The sequence below is a fragment of the Pongo abelii genome, chromosome 19 (assembly GCF_028885655.2).
Source record: "Pongo abelii isolate AG06213 chromosome 19, NHGRI_mPonAbe1-v2.0_pri, whole genome shotgun sequence".
NCBI classification, from domain to species: Eukaryota; Metazoa; Chordata; class Mammalia; order Primates; family Hominidae; genus Pongo; species Pongo abelii.
The window spans coordinates 51,904,302-51,925,944 of record NC_072004.2 but is presented as its reverse complement, the minus strand read 5'-3'; the positions used below and the strand labels follow the sequence as shown (position 1 = coordinate 51,925,944).

The following is a 21,643-nucleotide window of genomic DNA, read 5'->3' as shown; positions in this document are numbered from 1 at the left end:
TGAGACAGGGTCTAGCTCTGTCGCCCAGGCTGGAGTGCAGTGGCACAATCTTGGCTCATGGCAACCTTTGCCTTCCGGGTTCAAGTGATTCTTGTGCCTCAACTTCCCAAGTAGCTGGGATTATAGGCTGTGCCCCCATCCCTGGCTGTTTGTATTTTTAGTAGAGACAGGGTTTCACCAGGTTGGCAAGGCTGGTCTCAAACTTCTGGCCTCAGGTGATACACCCACCTTGGCCTCCCAAAGTGCTGGAATTAACAGGGTAAGCTAACGTGGCCAGCCTACAGTGATTATTTATATGCTTGCTACCTAGATTCAGCAGTTGTTAACATTTTGTCAGATTTTCTTTATACTGTATGTGTAGGTATGTTTCCATTTTATGCTCCTGGAAAAATAAGTTTGGGATATTATGAAACTTCCAGTTAAAAATGTGTTTGTGACTGGGCATGGTAGCTCATACCTATAATTCCAGAGCTTTGAGAGGCCAAGGCAGGAACATTCTTTGAACCTAAAAGTTCAAGACCAGCCTGGGCGACATGGTGAGACATCATCTCTACAAAAAATTAACCAGGTGTGGTGGCATGTGCCTGTAGTCCTAACTACTTGGGAGGCTGAGGCAGGAGGATCGCTTGAGCCCAGGAGTTTCAGGTTACAGTGAGCTATTGTCAAGCCACTGCACTCCAGCCTGGGTGGCAGAGCAAGACCCTGTCTCTAAAAATATATAAATAAATGAACAAACATATGCTTGTATATTTCTCTGCAGGGTTCATATCTACGTAAATGCTGTGTGAAAAGGAACAATGCTGCCCTGAAGTTAAAAGGATCATAATTTTTGCTTTTTTTTATTTGTAATGAGCTCATCTTGTCTCCATGAACTTTTCAGCTCAGCTCACTACTTGTGTGGTCATTTGGGGATTTTCACCTTTTTGCACTGAAGATAACCATAAGGTGATCTGAAATGTGCATTTGTTTTCTGTTTGTTCTAGATGATCCCTCTGATAAGCCACCTTGCCGAGGCTGCTCCTCCTACCTCACGGAGCCTTATATCAAGTGTGCTGAATGTGGGCCACCTCCTTTTTTCCTCTGCTTGCAGGTAACTCACTAATGCTGGCCTCTCCTAGCCTAGTTTTATGCTATTTTTTATGATGTAATATTTCGGAGATTACTGTCAACTGCTAAGGAGATCTATATCTTATTAAATCTATTCCTTCCAATTTTTCTTTTTCTTTTCTTTTTTTTTTTTTTGAGATGGAGTCTCACTCTGTCGCCCAGGCTGGAGTGCAGTGGTGTGATCTCTGCTCACTGCAATCTCCACCTCTTAGATTCAAGCGATTCTCCTGCCTCAGCCTCCTGAGTAGCTGAGATTGCAGGCACACACTATTACACCTGGCTGATTTTTGTATTTTTAGTAGAGACAGGGTTTCACCACGTTGGTCAGGGTGGTTTCGAACTCCTAACCTCATGATCCACCTGTCTCAGCCGCCCAAAGTTCTGGAATTACAGGTGTGAGCCACCGCGCCTGGCCCCAATTTTTCATTATATGTTTTACCAGTGAAAAGTTGAGAAACAGAGCAGTTAGATGAGACAGACTGTTGATTAGTCCACATCTGTGTTTAAACCTACTACTTGGCCGGGCACAGTGGCTCATGCCTGTAGTCCTAGCACTTTTGGAGGCCAAGGCAGGTCGATCACCTGAGGTCAAGAGTTCAAGACCAGCCTGGTCAACATGGTGAAATCCCATCTCCACAAAAATAAAAAAAAATTAGCTGGACATGATGACGGGTGCCTGTAATCCCAGCTACTTGGGAGGCTGAGGCAGGAGAATCTCTTTTTTTTTTTTTTTTTTTTTTTTGAGACGAAGTCTTGCTGTGTCACCAGGCTGGAGTGCAGTGGCACAATCTTGGCTCACTGCAACCTCTGCCTCCTGGGTTCAGGTGATTTTCCTGCCTCGCACATTGCACTCCAGCCTGGATGACAGAGCAAGACTCTGTATCAAAAAACAAACAAACAAAACCCTAATAGTTAACAGTGGTTGTTGTTGTTGTTGTTGTTTTGTTGAGACGGAGTTTCACTCTTGTTTCCCAGGCTGGATTGCAATGGTGTGATCTTGGCTCGCCGCAACCTCTGCCTCCCGGGTTCAAGCGATTCTCTTGCCTCAGCCTCCCGAGTAGCTGGGATTACAGGCATGCGCCACCACACCTGGCTAATTTTGTATGTTTAGTAGAGACGGGGTTTCTCCACGTTGGTCAGGCTGGTCTTGAACTCCAGACCTCAGGTGATCTGCCTGCCTCGGTCTCCCAAAGTGCTGGGATTACAGGGCGTGAGCCACCATGCCCGGCTATTTTTTTTTTTCTTTTCCACGACAGAGTCTTGCTCTATCACCGAGGCTGGAGTGCAGTGGCGTGATCTCGGTTCACTGCAAGCTCTGACTCCCGGATTCAAGGGATTCTCCTGCTTCAACCTCCCGAGCAGCTGTGGTTACAGGTGCATGCCACCATTCCCAGCTAATTTTTTATATTTTTGGTAGAGACGGGGTTTCCTCATGTTGGCCAGGCTGGTCTCAAACTCCTGACCTCAAGTGATCTTCCTGCCTCAGCCCCCAAAGTGCTGGGATTACAGGCGTGAGCTACCACGCCCAGCCATAACACTGTTTTTTTAAGTTAATTTAAGGTATTGAAATTACAGGAAACAGAACTGGAAGATTATTCCTTTTGTTGACACTGTTTATTGCCTTGTTGAAGACTGATCTCTATACAGATGACAAGGGATGAAACAATTTTTGTGGGTGATAATGGTAATAATAATACTAATTATAAGTACTTACTCTGTCCCAGGCACCATTTTGAGTACTTTACATGAATTAACCCTTAAATCATCACTATAATCCTATGAAGTACCTATGATTAGTATCCCCATTTTATAGATGAAGAAATTTAGGCTAAGAGAGGTTAAGTAACTTGTTCAAGGTCACACAGTAAATACCATATTTTATCAGATCTAAGACACCATTGATTATAAGAACCACCTCAATTTCAGAAATGTTAAAATGTAAAACTGGCTGATGAAAGTTGTAATGTACTTTCGATTATAAGATGAATCTTGATTTCAGAGAGTTTTTTTGAGACAGGGTTTCACTGTGTCCTCTAGGCTGGAGTGCAGTGGCATGATCATGGCTCAATGCCACCTCTATCTTCCAGGCTTAAGTGGTCCTTCCACCTCCCCTTCCCAAGTATCTGGGACTACATGCTTATGCCACCATGTCCAGCTAATTTTTTTTTTTTTTTTCCTGTGGAGAAAGGGTCTAGCCTTGTTGCTCAGGCTGGTCTGGAACTCTTGAGCTCAAGCAGTCTTATCGCCTCAGCCTCCCAGAATGCTAGGATTACTCCAGGCTTACTTCAGGGACTTTTTATTTTTCTTTAAAAAAAAAAAATAAAGAATTTTTTTTAGAGATGGGGTCTTGCTCTGCTGTTCAGCCTGGAGTGCAGTGGTGTAATCATAGCTCACGGCAGCCTTGACCTCCTGGGCTCAATGATCCTCCTCCCTCAGCCTTCCCTGAGTAACTAGGTCTATGGGCACAAGCCACAATGCCCAGCCCAGAGTTTAAAATATGAAAAAATATTTATCTTAGAACGGCTGAAATACGGTTACAGAGCCAGGATTCAAATTTAGGCTGTATGATTGTGATTCCAGGGCATATGCTCTTCTCAAAGAGTTGTCTTAGAAAAAAGTATTTTTTTCAGACTTGTTTTTTCTCTGTGAGGGCCACTGAAAAGTTGTGATCATGATTCCACCATTCTATTGCAGCTGCACAAAAGATTAAATGAATCCTTAAAAAATTGTTGTCTGGGCTCATTGGCTCACGCCTGTAATCCCAGCACTTTGGGAGGCCAAGAAAGGTGAATCACAAGATCAGGAGTTCGAGGCCAACCTGGCCAAGATGGTGAAATCCCGTCTCTACTAAAAATATGAAAATTAGCTGAGTGTTGTGCCGGGTGCCTGTAATCCCAGCTACTCAAGAGGCTGAAGCAGGAGAATCAACTTGAACCTGGGAGGCAGAGGTTGCAGTGAGCCGAGATGGCGCCACTCTAGCCTGGGTGAAAGAGCAAGACTCTGTCTCAAAAAAAAAAAAAAAAAAAAAACAACTTGTCAAGAAGTGGTGTGGTGGCCCACACCTGTAATCTTAGCACTTTGGGAGACTGAGGTACAAGGATCCCTTGAGCCTAGGAGTTCAGGCTGCAGTGAGCTATGATGGTGCCACTGCACTTCGGCCTGGGTGACAGAATGAGACCCTTTCTCCAAAAATAAAATTTTAAAAACCCAAACGTGTCAGAAGAATAACACAAACCACCTCTGTCCTTTAAGAAAGTAGCTTTGCTAATTTAATTTTCTTTCTTTGCAGTGTTTCACTCGAGGCTTTGAGTACAAGAAACATCAAAGCGATCATACTTACGAAATAATGGTAATGATGAAGTTGCTGGGAGTTTCTGTTCACTTTTTTCAAGAATTAGACTGGGAAGTAGTTTTTCTTTTCTTCCATTTTTCTTTAAGCTCTCTTGGACTTCAGGGAATTAGTTTTCTTAATCTCTGAGTATCTTTACCTTTTCTCCCCTTTGGAAATAGGTAATTATTATCCAATAAGTTTTTTAGGGTTTTGTGGATCTATCAAGGTATTTAAGCACAAAAATAGTTTTATATACTCAGATTTTTGTTTGAAATTTGGAAAGTATTCAAAGGAAATACTTTTGATATGAGGATAACAGGTATGCTGCTTTTTAAACTCATTGATAAACATAGCCAGTGTGTTGTCACTGTGTGCTCATGGTATTTTTATGTGGTTCATGTGGACAGTGGTGTTTTTGTTGAGCAGTTCATTCCCTTGCCTTGGGGAAATTAGTTACCTTCTGAGAGTCAGGTTATAAAGTGAACACAGCAAATGAGTTAATACATAAAATCACTGAAGAGGCAGACTGGTTTATAAGTCTGAATAAAACTTGGCTGTAGATTAATTGTATTGCCACCTTTAAAGAAGGAATAAGAGTGTTCGTAGTGTCCTTCCAAGCCCTGGCAATGGGTGTGGGTGGTTTAATAAGCCATAGTGAATATCCAGTCTGCTTGACGGGTATATATACCTTTGTCAAGGTAGTTTTGTCGGCCAGGCACAGTAGCTCACGCCTGTAATCCTAGCACTTCCAGAGTCTGAGTTGGGCCGATCACTTGAGGTCAAGACCAGCCTAGCCAATATATGGTGAAACCCCGTCTCTATTAAGAATACAAAAATTAGCTGGGTGTGGTGATGTGCACCTGTAGTCTCAGCTACTTGGGCGTCTGAGGCAGGAGAATCGCTTGAACCCGGGAGGCAGAGGTTGCAGTGAGCCAAGATCGCACCACTGCACTCCAGCCTGGGTGACAGAGTGAGACTCCATCTCAAAAAAAAAAAAAAAAAAAAAAAGAGAAAGATAGTTTTGTCAGTTATCAGAGCATATTAAGCATATAACTAAATCTCCTACTTAAAGCAGTTTTCTGACATTTGGCCCCCATGCAGTTTTTCTTACAGGAAAGGATGCTGGCAGGCTTGACAGTTAAAATTTCACATAGTAGATTAATCTATATTAGTTTTCTATTGATGCTGCAACAAATTACCAACAATTAGATATCTTAAGACAACACAAATTTGTCTCACAGAAGATCATTAGGCTTAACTGGTTTGCTCCAGGTTCCATAAGGCTGAAATGAAGATGTTGGCCAGCCTGGGCTCTCACCTGGAGGCCCTGGGGTAGAATCCACTTCTAGGTTCTTTCAGGTTGTTGGCAGAATTCGCTGCCTTAAGGTTTTAGGAAGGATGCCACTGTTTTGATCAGGGCATGTTCTCCGTTTCCACAGGCTGTCTGCATTACCTGGCTCTGGGCCCCCTTTCTCCATCCTCAAAGCCAGGAGCACAGGAAGTCCTTGAGGTTGTTGATGAAATCCAGGGAATCTCTGTGACCTCTCCTACTGCCTTATCTTTCCTGTGCTGAATCTTTATGAGTGATTCTTCTGCTTTCCTCTTCTACTTTGAGACAGGGTCTCACTCTGTCACCCAGGCGAAAGAGCAGTGGCACAATCACAGCTCACTGTAGCCTCGACCTCCCAGGCTTAAGCTATCCTTCTATCTCAGCCACCTGACTAGCTGGGACTATAGGCACAAGCCACCATGCCTGGCTAATTAAAAAAATTTTTTTGTAGGCCGGGCTTGGTGGCTCATGCCTGTAATCCCAGCACTTTGGGAGGCCGAGGCGGGTGGATCACGAGGTCAGGAGATCGAGACCATCCTGGCTAACATGGTAAAACCCTGTCTCTACTAAAAACACAAAAAATTAGCTGGGTATGGTGGCGGGCGCCTGTAGTCCCAGCTACTCGGGAGGCTGAGGCAGGAGAATGGCGTGAACCCGGGAGGCAGAGCTTGTATTGAGCCAAGATTGTGTCACTGCACTCCAGCCTGGGCAACAGAGCGAGACTTTGTCTCAAAAAAAAAAAAAAGAAAAAGAAAAATTTTGTAGACAGGGGTCTAGGGGTCTTTCTGTGTTATTCAGGCTGGTCTCAAACTCCTGGGCTCAAGTGATCCTCCCACCTCAACCCTCAACCTCCTAAAGTGCTGGGATTACAGGTGTGAGCCACCACAGCAGGCACCTCAACTATGTATAAGGACTCATGTGGATTACATTGGGCCTATCTGGATAATCCAGGATAGTCTCTCTACTTTAAGGTCAGCTGATTAGTAACCTTTATTCCATCTGTAAAGTCCTTTCCCAGCAGTACCTCGCTAGTGTTTGATGAAATAGTCAGAAAACAGGAATCTTAGGATGAGGGGAACGTCTTTATTTTTATTTTATTTATTTATTGAAAAAAAAATAGAGACAGGGTTTCTCCATGTTGCCCAGGCAGGTCTCGAATTCAGGGGTTCAAGTGATCCTCCCACCTTGGCCTCCCAAAGTGCTGGAATTATAGACATGAGCCACCATGCCCAGCCAGAGAACATCTTTAGAATTGGGCCTCCTACAGCACTGTAGTATATTTACTTCAGTCTCTTAAAAGTTTAGAAAGGGTGAATCAGCATCTCTGAGCCTGACTATTGGTGGAGTCCTATTAAAATGAGTTTCTGGGCTTATGATATTCAGGGTCAGATTCTAGGCCACAATGAATTAATCAAAGAACTAGTTAGAGTTCTTGGGAGCCAACTAGCTAGCCTTCCTCTATCCATCTCTAAACAATTTCAGTCTTTTAATGGCTTCAGTAATTGTAAGACTTGGAATAAATTTTTTCCCCCTTTAATTGCAAAAATGAAGGGTTAGGAGACTGTTCAAAGTAGCTGTGGATTTGAGTTAATTTCACCAAGGTTATCAGGTCTTCAGAAAGCTGGTTTATTTTTCCCAAATTAATGCAAGAATACCTAGAGTCAGAATACAAATTTATTCATTCACATTGTGAAATAATTCCTTAAGGGATAATTCAGTATAGCTTGGGTAGGTTGGTAGTCATGCTTATTCACTGTAGGAAAGCTGACCATGAGCTTTCTTTAGCTATTCTGGCATCATGTCTTCTTCATAATGCTGAAAGCACTGACTAAGTTTCACTTCACATCACTTCATTCTGATTACATCATCCTTTTCTCACATGTTCAACACCCATACAATCACATTTCAGAGTACTGTCCTTTACTTTGGGGAGCTTTTGGGGGTTACTAATACTTCCTTTTTGTGGCCCACCTTATTTATTCCCAGTGAATCTTTCCTTCTATAGGCATGATGACCAAATTTTAGCTTTCTACACAAAACTTGATTTTTTTGCCTCAGATAACTTTAAATGGTTTTCAGTACTTTTGTCATGTCACAGAGCTATATTTTTGGGAGTTACTCATGCTGTGGTAGGTGGTGTGTTAACCAGGATTTCTGAATTCTATGCCTATTTTTGTCTTGTAATTCTTAGAACTTTGAACAAGTCAAGGCAGCTCTTTCTGCCACACCCTTTTATACCAGTGATTCTTAAACTTCAGTACGTAAGAATTGCCTGGGAGCTTCTTATAAATGTAGATTTCTAGACTCTTCTGTGAGAGATTGTGGTTCAGAAGTGCTGAGGTTTGGTCCAGGAGTTGAATAATATTAATTAAACTTTATGTAAAACTGCCTTGTGCCTTCTTTGGTGTGTCTGTGATGTAGAAAGTTTTTATTGTTTGTCTCACAGTAAAGTTGGTTGAGAAACAATATTCTAAAATACAGTTTTACAGATGACAGTCTCTTCAACTAATGTGTGCGTTGTCATATTTACATGTCTTTTGGTACTTGCTGAATTGAGAGTGATTATGAATTTAGTATAGATATAGACTCTGAAATTTCTCTGTTGGATTTCATAATACCTCATGTGCTAGACATATTCGTAGTACGTGCTCAGATGAAAAAATGTGTTGCTTATTGGTAGTGTAATCTCACAAATCATGACTTTTTTTTTGTCAGTAACAAAAGGTATAACAAGTTCTAAGTGCCTGTGTAATCTGAAGACCTCTTGTGTGGTCTTCAGATTATTATTTTTTTTACTTGTTATTATAGAAAAGTTCAGATATGCACAAGAGAGAATGATGTTTGGTTATCTATTGCTATGTAACAGCTACCTCAAAACCTCATGCTTAAAAATGACCATTTTATTATCTCCCACAGTTGTGTGGGTCAGGCATTCAGATGAGGCACAGCGAGGGTGGCTCTTGGCTCCACGTGATGTACTTAGGCTGAAAGTCCCAAGAGGGTTATGAATTTAGTATAGACATAGACTCCAAAATTTCTCTCTTGGATCTCATAATACCTCATGTGCTAGGCATATTCATAGTACATGCTCAGATGAAAATGTGGTCATCATTGTGCTAGGCATATTCATAGTACGTGCTCAGATGAAAATGTGGTCGTCATTGTAACCAACTACCACATAGTGGTAATAAATTTCTGTTTACCCATCACTAACTCTTAAAATTATTGACTCGTGGCCAATCTTACTTTATCTAAACCATCACCTTTTCTTTTATCTTTTCTTTTTTTTTTGAGACGGAGTCTTGCCCTGTCGCCCAGGCTGGAGTCCAATGGGTTGATTTCGGCTCACTGCAACCTCCGACTCCTGGGTCCAAGCGATTCTCCTGCCTCAGCCTCCTGAGTAGCTCAGATTACAGGCACACACCACCATGCCAGGCTAATTTTTATATTTTTATAGAGACGGGATTTCGCCATGTTGGCCAGGCTGGTCTTGAACTCCGGACCTCAGGTGATCTGCCCACCTCGGCCTCCCAAAGTGCTGGGATGACGAGCGTGAACCACCGCACCTGGCCTAAACCATCACCTTTCTAGATTATTTTGAAGCAAATATCCTAGACAGTATATCATTTAATCTTCAAGTATTTCATTAGGTCTCTATGTAATTCTAGTCACTTTTCACATTCCCCGTCATTTCATAAAGGCTTAATATCTAAAACCCTGCTGCCTTTTTTACCCCTGAAACAATCACTGTTCTGATTTTTTTTATCAGCGTAGATCGGTTTTGCATATTCTAGAACTGCATATATATGGAATCATACTGTATGTACACTTCTGTTGTTTCTAGTTTCTTTCACTCAGCATTTTTTTTTTTTTTTTTTTTTTTTTTTGAGACAGAGTCTGGCTCTATTGCCTAGGCTGGAGTGCGATTGCACAATCTCAGCTCACTGCAACCTCTGCCTCCTGGGTTCAAGCAATTCTCCTGCCTCAGCCTCCCAAGTAGCTGGGATTATAGGCGTCCACCACCACGCCCGGCTAATTTTGTATTTTTAGTAGAGACAGGTTTTCACCATGTTGGCCAGGTTGGTCTCGAACCCCTGACCTCAGCTGATCCACCTGCCTTGGCCTCCCAGAGTGCTGGGATTACAGGTGTGAGCCACCGCGCCTGGCCTCACTCAGCATGCTTTTGAGTTTTATTCATGTTGTGTATGTTACTGGTACATTTGCTACTAATCATTTCTTTTAATTACTGAGTAATATTCTGTTGTATGAACATAATACAGTTTTTTATCCATTCTCCCTTTGATGGACACCTGGGCGTTGCCCACGTTTGGGTTATTGTGAATAAAGCTGCAATGAGTATTCCTATATAAAGCTTTCTATGTACATATGTTTTCACTGTTTTTTGGATAAATACCTAGGAGTGAAATTGCTGGGTCATAGAGTAAATGATTGTTTAACTTTTAAAGAAACGATTGGCAAGTTTTCCAAAGCATTTGTATCATTTTACACCTCTGTCGACAATATATGAGAGTTCTGATTGCTTCATGTGCTTGTCAACATTTGGCATTGTCAGTTTCATTCATTTTAGCTATTTTAGTCAGTGTAGTGTGGTATTACAATTTTTTTTTTTTTTTTTTTTTTAGTTTTTGCAGTTTGTTTAATTCAGATACAAATAAGATTCACACATTTCAATTTTCCAATTGGTTGCCTTTTACGTATTTTCTATTCTGTATGGGTTTTCCTTCCCTTTCTCTCATTTCTTTTTTTTTTTTGGTCTTATTTTAGAATAATTATTTTTTAAATTTTATCTTCTTAAATACATAGAGAAATAGAAATAGAGTTTTGCCATGTTGTCCAGGGTGGTCTTAAACTCCTGGACTCAAGGGATCCTCCCATCTTGGCCTCCCAAAGTGCTAGGATTACAGGTGTGAGCCACCGTGCCCAGCCATTTTTGGGTTTACTGAAGTTGCAAACGTAGTACAGAGAGTTCCCATATATCCTTCATCCTGCTTCCCCAAATGTTAACATCTTACATTATAGTACATTTGTCAAAATTGAGAAATGAACATTGGCCGGGTGCGGTGGCTCTTTCCTGTAATCCCAGCACTTTGAGAGGCTGCGGTAGGAGAATTGTTTGAGTCCAGGAGTTTGAGACCAGCCTGGGCAATCTAGAAAGACCCCATTGCTGCAGAAAAATGTAAAAATTAGGTGGATGTGGTTGCACATGCTTATATTCTTAGCTACTTGGCTTGAGTTCGGGAGTTTGAAGCTACAGTGAGCCATGATCACACCAGTGCACTCCAGCCTGGTCAACCCACAAGACCCTGTTTCAAAGAGAAAAAAGGGCTGAGTTCGGTGCCTCACGCCTGTAATCCCAGCATTTTGGGAGGCCGAGGCGGGCGGATTACTTGAGGTCAGGAGTTCAAGACCAGCCTGGCCAACATGGTGAAACCCTATCTCTCCTAAAAATACAAAAAATTAGCCAGGTACAGTTGTGCGTGCCTGTAATCCCAGATGCTCTGGAGGCTGAGGCAGGAGAGTCGCTTGAACCCAGGAGGTGGAGGTTGCGGTGAGCCGAGATCATGCCACTGCACTCCAGCCTGGGCAATGGAGCAAGACTTGGTCTCAAAAAAAAAAAAAGGGAAAAAGAAATGAACCTTACTACAATACTAGTAACTATAGATTTTATTCAGATTTCTCCAGATTTTCCACAAATGTCCTTTTCTGTTGCAGGATCCAATTGGGGATCCTACATTGCATTTAGTCATAATGTTTTCTCCAATCTGTGACAGTTTCTTAGATTTTCCTTGTTCATGACCTTGACAGGTCGAAGTGTATTCTGTACAGTGTCTCTCAATTTTGTCTTCATAGGTTTGATATTTTATCATGATTAGATTTGGATTATAGATGTTTAAGTGGAAGATCACAGAGGTGAATTGCCTTCTCATTTTATCATATCAGACGATACATAATTTAACACTGGTGATGTTGAAAAATGAGCAGCCAGCCATAAGAGATGCATGAGGCAGGGTGTATGTGGGAAGGGGTATGGAGCTTTCCTGTCCTCTCTGGGTACACTGCCCTCCACCTCCATGTGTTCAGCAGCCCAGAAGCTCCTCGCTCTCATTTCTTATTATTTGTTTGATTTTTAAAAACTGGATTGTCTTACAGATGTTAGTACAGTCTGGATTTTGTTGACTAATGTGTTCCTCTCTCTTCTGTGTTTCCTATAAATTAGTAGTTACATTTAATGACTACTTCAGATTCATTTAAGGCCATTGTCTGGATCTGCTAATTCACCAAGGATTGCAAAACATTAATCTTTTAATTCTATCACTCATTTTAATTTATCAGTTAGAAATTTCTTATTATTATGTGGTCCCTTGGAGTAACGTTTATACAGGAAAGGAAAGAGAAATGATGATTACTTCCCTTTATTTACTAGTTTTGAGAATATGCATTGGTTCCCTAGCATCCTCTGCATATTTAAAATATTTGATGTTTCAATCCTTTGTGGTTGTTATCCTTATTGATGCTCAAAATATTCCATTTTTAGTTAACAGGAGTCTCTGGAAGTTGATTTCTGAATTTTTTTGACATGACCTTTATAGTCTTTAAGAGCTTCTTTGCCTATAATCCCAGCACTTTGGGAGGCCCAGGCGGGCGGATCACCTGAGGTCAGGAGTTCGAGACCAGCCCGACCAACATGGAGAAACCCTGTCTCTACTAAAAATACAAAATTAGCTGGGTGTGGTGGCACAAGCTTGTAATCCCAGCTACTCATTGCTACTGGGTGGTCATTTTTTCTAGACCTTTTCAATGAACAATGTTAGGGAAATTATTTTTCTTTTAAGATACAACACATGAGTTCATAATAAAACTTTCAATTTAAATACGAGACTACAAGAGTTTTGTTTGTTTTGTTTGTTTTCTGTTTGTTTGTTTGTTTTTGAGACGGAGTCTCTCTCTGTCCCGCAGGCTGGAGTGCAGTGGCGCCATCTCGGCTCACTGCAAGCTCCACCTCCCGGGTTCACACCATTCTCCTGCCTCAGCCTCCCGAGCAGCTGGGACCACAGGCCCCTGCCACCACACCCGGCTATTTTTTTGTATTTTTAGTACAGACAGCGTTTCACCGTGTTAGCCAGGATGATCTCGATCTCCTGACCTCGTGATCCGCCTGCCTTGGCCTCTCAAAGTGCTGGGATTACAGGCGTGAGCCACCGCGCCTGGCCTGTTTTGGGTTTTTATGAGACAGAGTCTCTTGCCCAGGCTGGAGAGCAGTGGTGCAATCTCAATTCACTGCAGACTCTACCTCCCGGGTTCAAGCGATCCTCCTGCCTCAGCCTGCCAAGTAGCTGGAACCACAGGTGCGCGCCACCATGCCCAGCTAATTTTTGTAGTTTTTGTAGAGACAGGGTTTTGCCATGTTGCCCAGGCTGGTCTCAAACTCCTGAGCTCAAGCAATCCACCCACCCAGGTCTCCCAAAGTGCTGGGACTGCAGGTGCATGCCAACACTCCCAGCTAATTTTTGTAGTTTTTGTAGAGATGGGGTTTCCCTATGTTGCCCAGGCTGGTCTCAAACTCCTGAGCCCAAAAAATCCACCCACCCAGGCCTCCCAAAATGCTGGGATTGCAGGCATGAGCCACCATGCCTGGCCAACCACGAGGTTTTTACATAACCTCACAGATCTTACAGCTATATCTTTTTTTTTCCCCAAGCCAAAAATTACACTTCCCAATGACACTAACCAACGTAATTATTTATTTGCTTTACCTCATAACATATACACATACACTAATCTCAAAATAACTGTCAATACTAAAGAAACAATTTAAGATTTGGCAATTTCTTTTGTTTTTAAGGTATATCCTACTTAGAGATATTTAGTCAAATTAAGTGTTTCAAAATCACTTGAAATAGTTCCTTTCTGTGTGATTATGCCTTCAAATTGATTTCCAAGTTCATTATATTTTGCATTTTATTCTTAAGATTTTGAAGTTTATTTTTATTTTTATTTTTCGAGATGGAGTCTTGCTTGTTGCCCACGCTGGGGTTCAGTGGTGTGATCTCGGCTCACTGCAGCCTCCACCTTCCAGTTCAAGCGATTCTCCTGCCTCAGCCTCCCGAGTAGCTGGGACTACAGGTGCGTGCCACCATGCCCGGCTAATTTTTATATTTTTAGTAGAGACAAGGTTTCACCATGTTGGCCAGCCTTGTCTTGAACTCCTGACCTCAAGAGATCCACCTGCCTTGGCCTCCCAAAGTGTTGGGATTACAAGCGTGAGCCACTGAGGCCAGCCTAAAGTTTAATATTATACTCTTTGTGTTTCAAAGTTAAACCTACAAGCAATGAATATTCAGAGACATCTAGCTTCTGGATAGACGGCTCTACCCTGTTCTCTTTCTTCCTCCCCATAGTAACCTTTTTTTTTTTTTAAAGTGTGTTTTATTCTTCCATTTAAAAAAATACATACATATTTGTCTTTTCCTCTTTCTTAGCTAAATGGAAGCATACTAAAATATTTATCTCTACCTCTGTGTTGTTTATATGTATTTCTGCATGAATTGCTTGGCATTTATAGGTGATATGGAGGCCCTTCTAGCTAATGGTGGAAACGGGTAGGAGAGGTGGACAACTAATAAGAATGTACCCTAGGTATCTCTCATCATTCAGCTGTGAACTATTACTACAGTTGAAGTTCCTAGATTCCATTTATTTTTAATTATTATTATTTTGTTTGAAACGGAGTCTTGCTATGTCGCCCAGGCTAGAGTGCAGTGGCGCGATCTCGGCTCACTGTAAGCTCCACCTCCCGGGTTCATGCCATTCTCTTGCCTCAGCCTCCCAAGTAGCTGGGACTACAGGTGCTCACCACCAGGCCAGGCTAATTTTTTATATTTTTAGTAGAGACGGAGTTTCACCGTGTTAGCCAGGATGGTCTCGATCTCCTGACCTCGTGATCCACCCTCCTTGGCCTCCCAAAGTGCTATGATTACAGGCGTGAGCCACTGTGCCCGGCCTATTTTTGATTTTTGAGGCAGAGTCTTGTTGTGACGCCCAGGCTGAAGTGCGGTGGTGCTATCTCAGCTCACTGCAACCTCCGCTTCCGCAGTTCAAGTGATTCTCCTGCCTCAGCCTCCTGAGTAGCTGGGACTACAGGCGTGTGCCACCATGCCCAGCTAATTTTTGTGTTTTTAGTAGAGACGGAGTTTCACCATATTGGCCAGGCTGGTCTCGAACTCCTGACCTCAAGTGATCTGCCCGCCTCCGCCTTCCAAAGTGCTGGGATTATAGGCGTGAGCCACCGTGCCTGGCCCCTAGATTCCATTTGTATCTCTGTTCTTAAGCAAAACTTTTTTCTCCTTAGACTTCAGATTTTCCTGTCCTTGATCCCAGCTGGACTGCTCAAGAAGAAATGGCCCTTTTAGAAGCTGTGATGGACTGTGGCTTTGGAAATTGGTAAGAGCTTGGTGTTAAGAGTTGTCCTGCCCTAGTGGGCTCAGAGAAGAAGCTGTTGTTGAAGAGTAAAGGAGGGAACCTCAGGAAGAGAAAGTATGTGTTGCTTTCCTATCAACTCATGATTTAGAGACAAGTTAGTCCCCTCTGTACATTATTTTTCCAGTGTCGAAATGTGTCACAAGGATATGGGATGTTTAGTGGTCCATGACTGAGCAGCTTTAAAAGGCCACTTTGGATGTATCAACAGTGGGAAGATTGATTATTATTCCTTTCTGAATAGTAGGGAAGTTTAGTTTTGTTAGTTATTACTCCCTTCTGATTTTATGAATTTTTGTTAGTTGTAGATGCCCTAGTCATTTAAGTGAATCAGACTTTAGCTAGATGGTCATACCTAAGATTCAAGTTTCACAGACTTCCTGATAGCATTCTCTGTTTTTAGCTTTCAAACACCTGCCTTAGTCCAAAACCGGCCAAACTGAATAGCACTCATTGCTGTTGACCTAGGGGGCAGCACCACTTAATGCTACCACTTTCGTTTTTATCTTTTGGGAACACTTTCATATGGATGCTTTTATTTTATGAACTCGATAGCAGAGGCATTATTGAATATATTTTGTTCACAAATTATCTGAAGCCTAGGGGGTTGAAATGATTTCTTGTGATTAAATAGCTTATTACTGAAGGACTCTTAATTAGGTCCTCCCTGTCCTGACTTGCTAGTGTATATAACCTTTCTTGGTGTTCATCAGAATAAACTCTGCTGCCTCCCTTATGTCCAGGGACCTGAAGAAGGAGACCTGAATTTAGTTCACATTTTGCTTGTATTCATTCATTCAGTATTTATTAAGCGTCATAAAATACTGTGTACAATGAGAAATACCAAAGGAGGTAGAAAAGTAATCACTTGTGAGGAGTTTGCTAGTCATCTTTGGCCTAGTTTTTCATTTTTTGCTTACCATTCTCTCTAAAATAGTCTAATCCTCTCTGTCCTCCTTCCCTCTTAACAAAGAACATAAAAAAGACATAGCTTCTCTATCTGCTGTGGGTAAGGCACTGAGTTTGGCAGTGAGTGGGCTAGAGCTGAGAATATGAGATGCATCCTGTCTTCAGAAAGCTTATAGTTTAGCAGGGGACTTAAAATATCTATACAAGTGATTGAAGTACACAAAACAGCACAGTGATGCCTTGGGGAGGTCAAGTGAAATGCTGTGGAAGAGAGACCTTGAGGAAAGGACTTCCACCTCTACCTCTCCATTACCTTGGCTCAAGTCAGGGATTTTTTTTTATTGAGACAGTCCCACTGTATCACCCAGGCTGAAATGCAGTGCTGTGATCACAGTTACTGTAACCCCGAACTCCTGGGCTCAAGGGATCTTCCTTCCTCAGACTCCCAAGTAGTTGGAACAACAGGTGTGCGCCACCATACTCAGTTAATTTTTAAATTTTATTATTATTATTATTATTATTATTATTTGGAAACAGGATCTTGCTCTGTCGCCCAGGGTGGAGTACAGGGGCATGAGCTCGACTCATTTCAGCTTCGACCTTCCAGGCTCAAGTGATCCTCCCAGCTCAGGCTCCTGAGTAGCTGGGACTACCGGCGTGTGCAGCCACCCCTGGCTAATTTTTGTATTTTTTGTTGAGATAGGATTTTACTGTGTTGCCCAGGCTGGTCTGGAACTCCTGAGTTCAAGCCATCCTCCCACCTTGGCCTCCCAAAGTGCTGGAATAACAGGTGTGCGCCACCATGCCTGGCCAGATTCTTAAGCAAGTTTCTTAATTCTTTTGGGCCTCATTTTTTCTTCTTCGAAATTGAGATAGTAACAATACCCATACCACAAATTTAATACTAGGTTTAACTTAAATTCTGTTGTGAATGTTTCTAGCTCACTGCCTGGCATCTCATAGCAGCTCTAGTAAAGAAATGTTTATGTGAAGTGTATGGTAAACCATAAAATATTATGCAAAATAAAACTATATTTCTGTATATTTTGAATGTTCTGAAGTCACTTCTTATTATTTGCAGCAATTATTTCTGTAGGGCCTAGCTCACAGGAAAATTTACAAATTTTCCAATCATCTTATTTATTTATTTATTTATTTATTTATTTATTTTTTGAGATGGAGTTTAGCTCTCGTTGCCCAGGCTGGAGTGCAATGACGCAATCTCTGCTCACCGCAACCTCTACCTCCTGGGTTCAAGCAATTCTCCTGCCTCAGCCTCCCAAGTAGCTGGGATTAGAGGCATGCACCACCACGCCTGGCTAATTTTGTATTTTTAGTAGAGACAGGGTTTCTCCATGTTGATCAGGCTGGTCTCTAACTCCCAACCTCAGGTGATCACCTACCTCCCAAAGTGCTGGAATACAGGCGTGAGCCACTGCTCCTGGCCTCAGTCATCTTTCTTTAAGTGAAAAAGAAAGGACTTTTTAGTAATTACTTCTGTGTTTTAGACTAGCAAGATATGGAACACCAGATTACACCAACCTAGGCTTATATTTGTCTCATTTTTCTGCTGATATCTTTTTGATATCAATTTGGAAATATCAGAGTATATTATATGGATGTGACTTAAAATATCAAAAGAGCAAATGATGCTTTTACTATTATGTGTAAATGCAAGTACCACTTTCTTCTCTCTTTTTCCCACAATCCTCTAGGCAGGATGTAGCCAATCAAATGTGCACCAAGACCAAGGAGGAGTGTGAGAAGCACTATATGAAGCATTTCATCAATAACCCTCTGTTTGCATCTACCCTGCTGAACCTGAAACAAGCAGAGGAAGCAAAAACTGCCGACACAGCCATTCCATTTCACTGTAAGTGCCTCCCTATCTTGATAAGAGATACTTAGCTCATCCTTGGGCCCTGTTTCAGTAGCAGATAAACAGTGATTTGATGACTTGGACAGCTAATGATATCACGGAAGATAGGAGGAGTTAGTATGGCAGCTATTAAGAGTCAGGATCTACCCGGCATGGTGGCTCGTGCCTGTAATCCCAGCACCTTGGGAGGCCGAGGCGGGTAAATCACTTGAGGCCAGGAGTTCAAGACCAGCCTGGCCAACATGGCGAAATCCTGTCTCAACTAAAAGTATAAAGATTAGCTGGACGTGGTGGCAGACACCTGTAATCCCAGCTACTGGGGAGGCTGAGGCAGGAGAATCACTTGAACCAGGTAGGTGGAGATTGCAGTGAGCCAAGATCACATCACTGCACTCCAACCTGGGTAACAGAGTGAGACTTCATCTCTTAAAAAAAAAAAAAAAAGAGGATTATAATGTGGCAAAGAAGGAACATATTCTAAGGGTCAGAGTTATATACAGGACATCAAGGTGCTTGAAGCCAATGTGTAGTTCCACCTACCTTGAGTCCTTTGAACATACCAGTTAACTTCAGTGCTTTCCTTTGTAAAATAAGATGTCAAAAAGGGAAAATCTTTTCTATGCTGTTATGAGTGCAAGTTTTTTTTCAATCCCTTTGGAGAGCTTATGATTATACATATGAGTTGCTTAGAGAATACAGTATTTGACTCATTATTATTAATTGCTCGGTGTCTAGCCCAAGAATCAGTTTGTTATTTTTGTTCACTTGGTTGTGTCAGTGATAGCGAACTTTTTAATCTCATGTGCATGTGGGACCAGTGGGTCTCTTAATAAAATATAAACAAAAACATGATGAATTATAAATGACCATCTTTCCTGAATGACTCCCAGGGCACAAGTAATGAGATATGAATGTTTTCCCTTCCCTTTTCTCTTTCCTCATACTCTCTAGAAACAGTTTTATAGCTGACTAACTTAAAGGCTGGTAATATCTCTTTTTTTTTTTTTTTTTTTTGGAGACAGAGTCTCGCTCTGTCTCCCAGGCTGGAGTGCAGTGGCATAACCTCGGCTCACTGCAACCTCCACCTCCAGGGTTCAAACGATTCTCGTTCCTCAGCCTCCTGAGTAGCTGGTACCACAGGTGTGTGCCACCACACCTGGCTAATTTTTTGTATTTTTAGTAGAGACGAGGTTTTGCTCTGTTGGCGAGGCTGGTCTCGAACTCCTGACTTTAGATGATCTGCCCGCCTCGGCCTCCCAAAGTGCTGGGATTACAGGTGTGAGCCACCGTGCCTGGTTGATACCTCCTATTTGGATAGCACTTTGATGTTAGCACTTTGTTCTCAAATTCATTAGACCATTTGTTTCCTAACAGCAACCCAGTGAGATAGGCAGAGCAAGTGCTTTTGTTTTACATTCGAGAAGACTGATGCAGAAAGTTTAGTTTGTGCAGGGTCATGGGATTAGTGTGTGTTGGAGCTAGGACTTAATTCCAGCTAACTTCCAATTCCAGTGTTTGTTTTTTCCCGTCTTTTTTTTTTTTGCCTCTCAGTTGGATGAATTTTGTAAATTGAGGTTCATCCTAAGGGGTAAGGGAGCCGAAGCCAACGGTAAATATTTAGGTTCTGTAATATTAAAAGAAAAAAGTCATGATTTCCTTTCATTTTAGGAAAGCAGAAATCAGAAGAAATTTCCCCATATTTACTTAAAGGATTGCCTGAGTCTTGGTTTTTCTTTTTAAAAAACCTGTTTTCATAATACTTTATCTTTTTCACATTTCCTTTTATAAAAACCATTTTAAATATTATTTATTCTTGGACTATTATGTCATTTTTTTCATGCCAATATTGTATTAGTTAACTCAGAAACCTTCTAAATTCTTCCAGCTACAGATGACCCTCCCCGACCTACCTTTGACTCCTTGCTTTCTCGGGACATGGCCGGGTACATGCCAGCTCGAGCAGATTTCATTGAGGTAGGATAAATGTGTTTTTAGCACAAAGTAGGAAAAATTTGTTTTTGTTTCTCATGAGCTTTCTGTCTCACCCATAGATTCCGTACCACTAAAAGGAGATTTTTCAAGGCACTATAATTTGTAAGACCTTTAGGCAGCCACATTTTCTTACATTTGAGTGCCTTTTCTCATTTGTAAACATTTTCACATATGGAACAGTAAAAATTCTTTAAACAAACAGCCTATTTCTGGCCAGGCACAGTGGCTTACACCTGTAATCCCAGCACTTTGGGAGCTGAGAATGGAGGATCGCTTGAGTCCAGGTGTTTGAGACTAGCCTGGGCAACATAGTGGGACCCTGTCTCTATAAAAGATAAAAAATTAGCTGGGTGTGCTGGTGCATGCCTGTAGTCCCAACTACTTGGGAGGCTGATATGGGAAGATCACTTGAGCCTGGGAGGTTAAGGCTGCAGTGAGTGGTGATCATTCCACTAAACTGCACCCTAGACAACAGAGTGAGACCCTGTCTCCAAAAAACAAAAAAAACCCAGAAAACCCATATCTTAAGTTGCATCAGTGCTGGCTTCCACTTCCTTAGGTATGAAATTCCTGTAGTCTGGTTCTTTTTTTTTTTTTTTTGAGACAGTGTTTTTGCTCTTGTTGCCCAGGCTGGAGTGCAATGGCATGGTCTCGGCCCATTGCAACCTCCACTTCCTGGGTTCAAGCGATTCTCCTGTCTCAGCCTCCCAAGTAGCTGAGACTACAGGTGCCTGCCACCATGCCCGGCTAATTTTTGTATTTTTAGTAGAGATAGGGTTTCACCATGTTGGCCAGGCTGGTCTCAAACTCCTGACCTCAGGCAATCCGCCAGCCTTGGCCTCCCAAAGTGCTGGGATTACAGGCGTGAGCCACCGCACCCGGCCTGTAGTCTGGTTCTTATTGTACATCTAGGGGCTTTCAAGATAGTACTGTATCAGGGGTTGGCAAACTTATTCTATTAAAGGCCAGATAGTAAATATTTTAGGTTTTGTATGCTGTAAAGTTTTATTGTAACTATACTTTGTCATTATTGTGCTAAAGCAGCATGGGATAATGTAAGAACAAATGAATACGCCTGTGTTCCAGTAAAACTTTATGTACACAAACAGACAGTAGGCTGAATAGTAGTTTACTGATTCGTGTACTATATCCACAAGTGTATAAAGAATGATGAATGTGTATAAAAACTGTATGTTCCTTGCTCAGCTATGGAATTAAAAGACATGTGAATGTAGCCACAAGTCTCTTGATTTATCATCTAATTCACAACTTGAAAGATAGTTTGGCCAGATGCGGTAACTTACACCTGTAAATCCCAGCGCTTTGGGAGGCTGAGGCAGGCGGATTGCTTGAGCTCAGGAGTTTGAGACCAGCCTGGGCAACATGATAAAACGCTGTTTCTTCAAAAAAAAAAAAAAAAAAACCCAAAACCAAAAATTACCTGAGTGTGATGGCACATGCCTGTAGACCCAGCTGCTGGAGAGGCTGAGGCAAGAGGATCACTTGAGCCTGGGGGTTCGAGGCTGCAGTGAGCCAAGATCACACCACTGCACTCCACTCCAGCCTGAGTGACAGAGTGAGACCCTGTTTCCAAAAA

The 21,643-nt window shown here is 42.1% G+C and overlaps 1 protein-coding gene across 13 annotated transcripts in view; it reads left to right on the top strand.

The window, feature by feature from the left end:
• Positions 1–21,643, top strand: part of TADA2A (transcriptional adaptor 2A) — a 73,922-nt gene that overhangs the window by 15,473 nt on the left and 36,806 nt on the right. For 7 of the 13 annotated variants that reach the window (XM_009251552.4, XM_003778800.5, XM_054536772.2 and 4 more), the window contains exons 3-7: positions 984–1,090; positions 4,397–4,456; positions 15,139–15,230; positions 17,891–18,048; positions 19,940–20,028. In XM_009251552.4, coding sequence (XP_009249827.2) covers positions 984–1,090; positions 4,397–4,456; positions 15,139–15,230; positions 17,891–18,048; positions 19,940–20,028 — 506 coding nt within the window. Of the gene's footprint in view, positions 1–983; positions 1,091–4,396; positions 4,457–13,793; positions 13,914–15,138; positions 15,231–17,890; positions 18,049–19,939; positions 20,029–21,643 lie in introns of all 13 variants that reach the window. The other 6 variants (XM_063718691.1, XM_024235504.3, XM_054536777.2 and 3 more) reach the window with 5 other exon arrangements.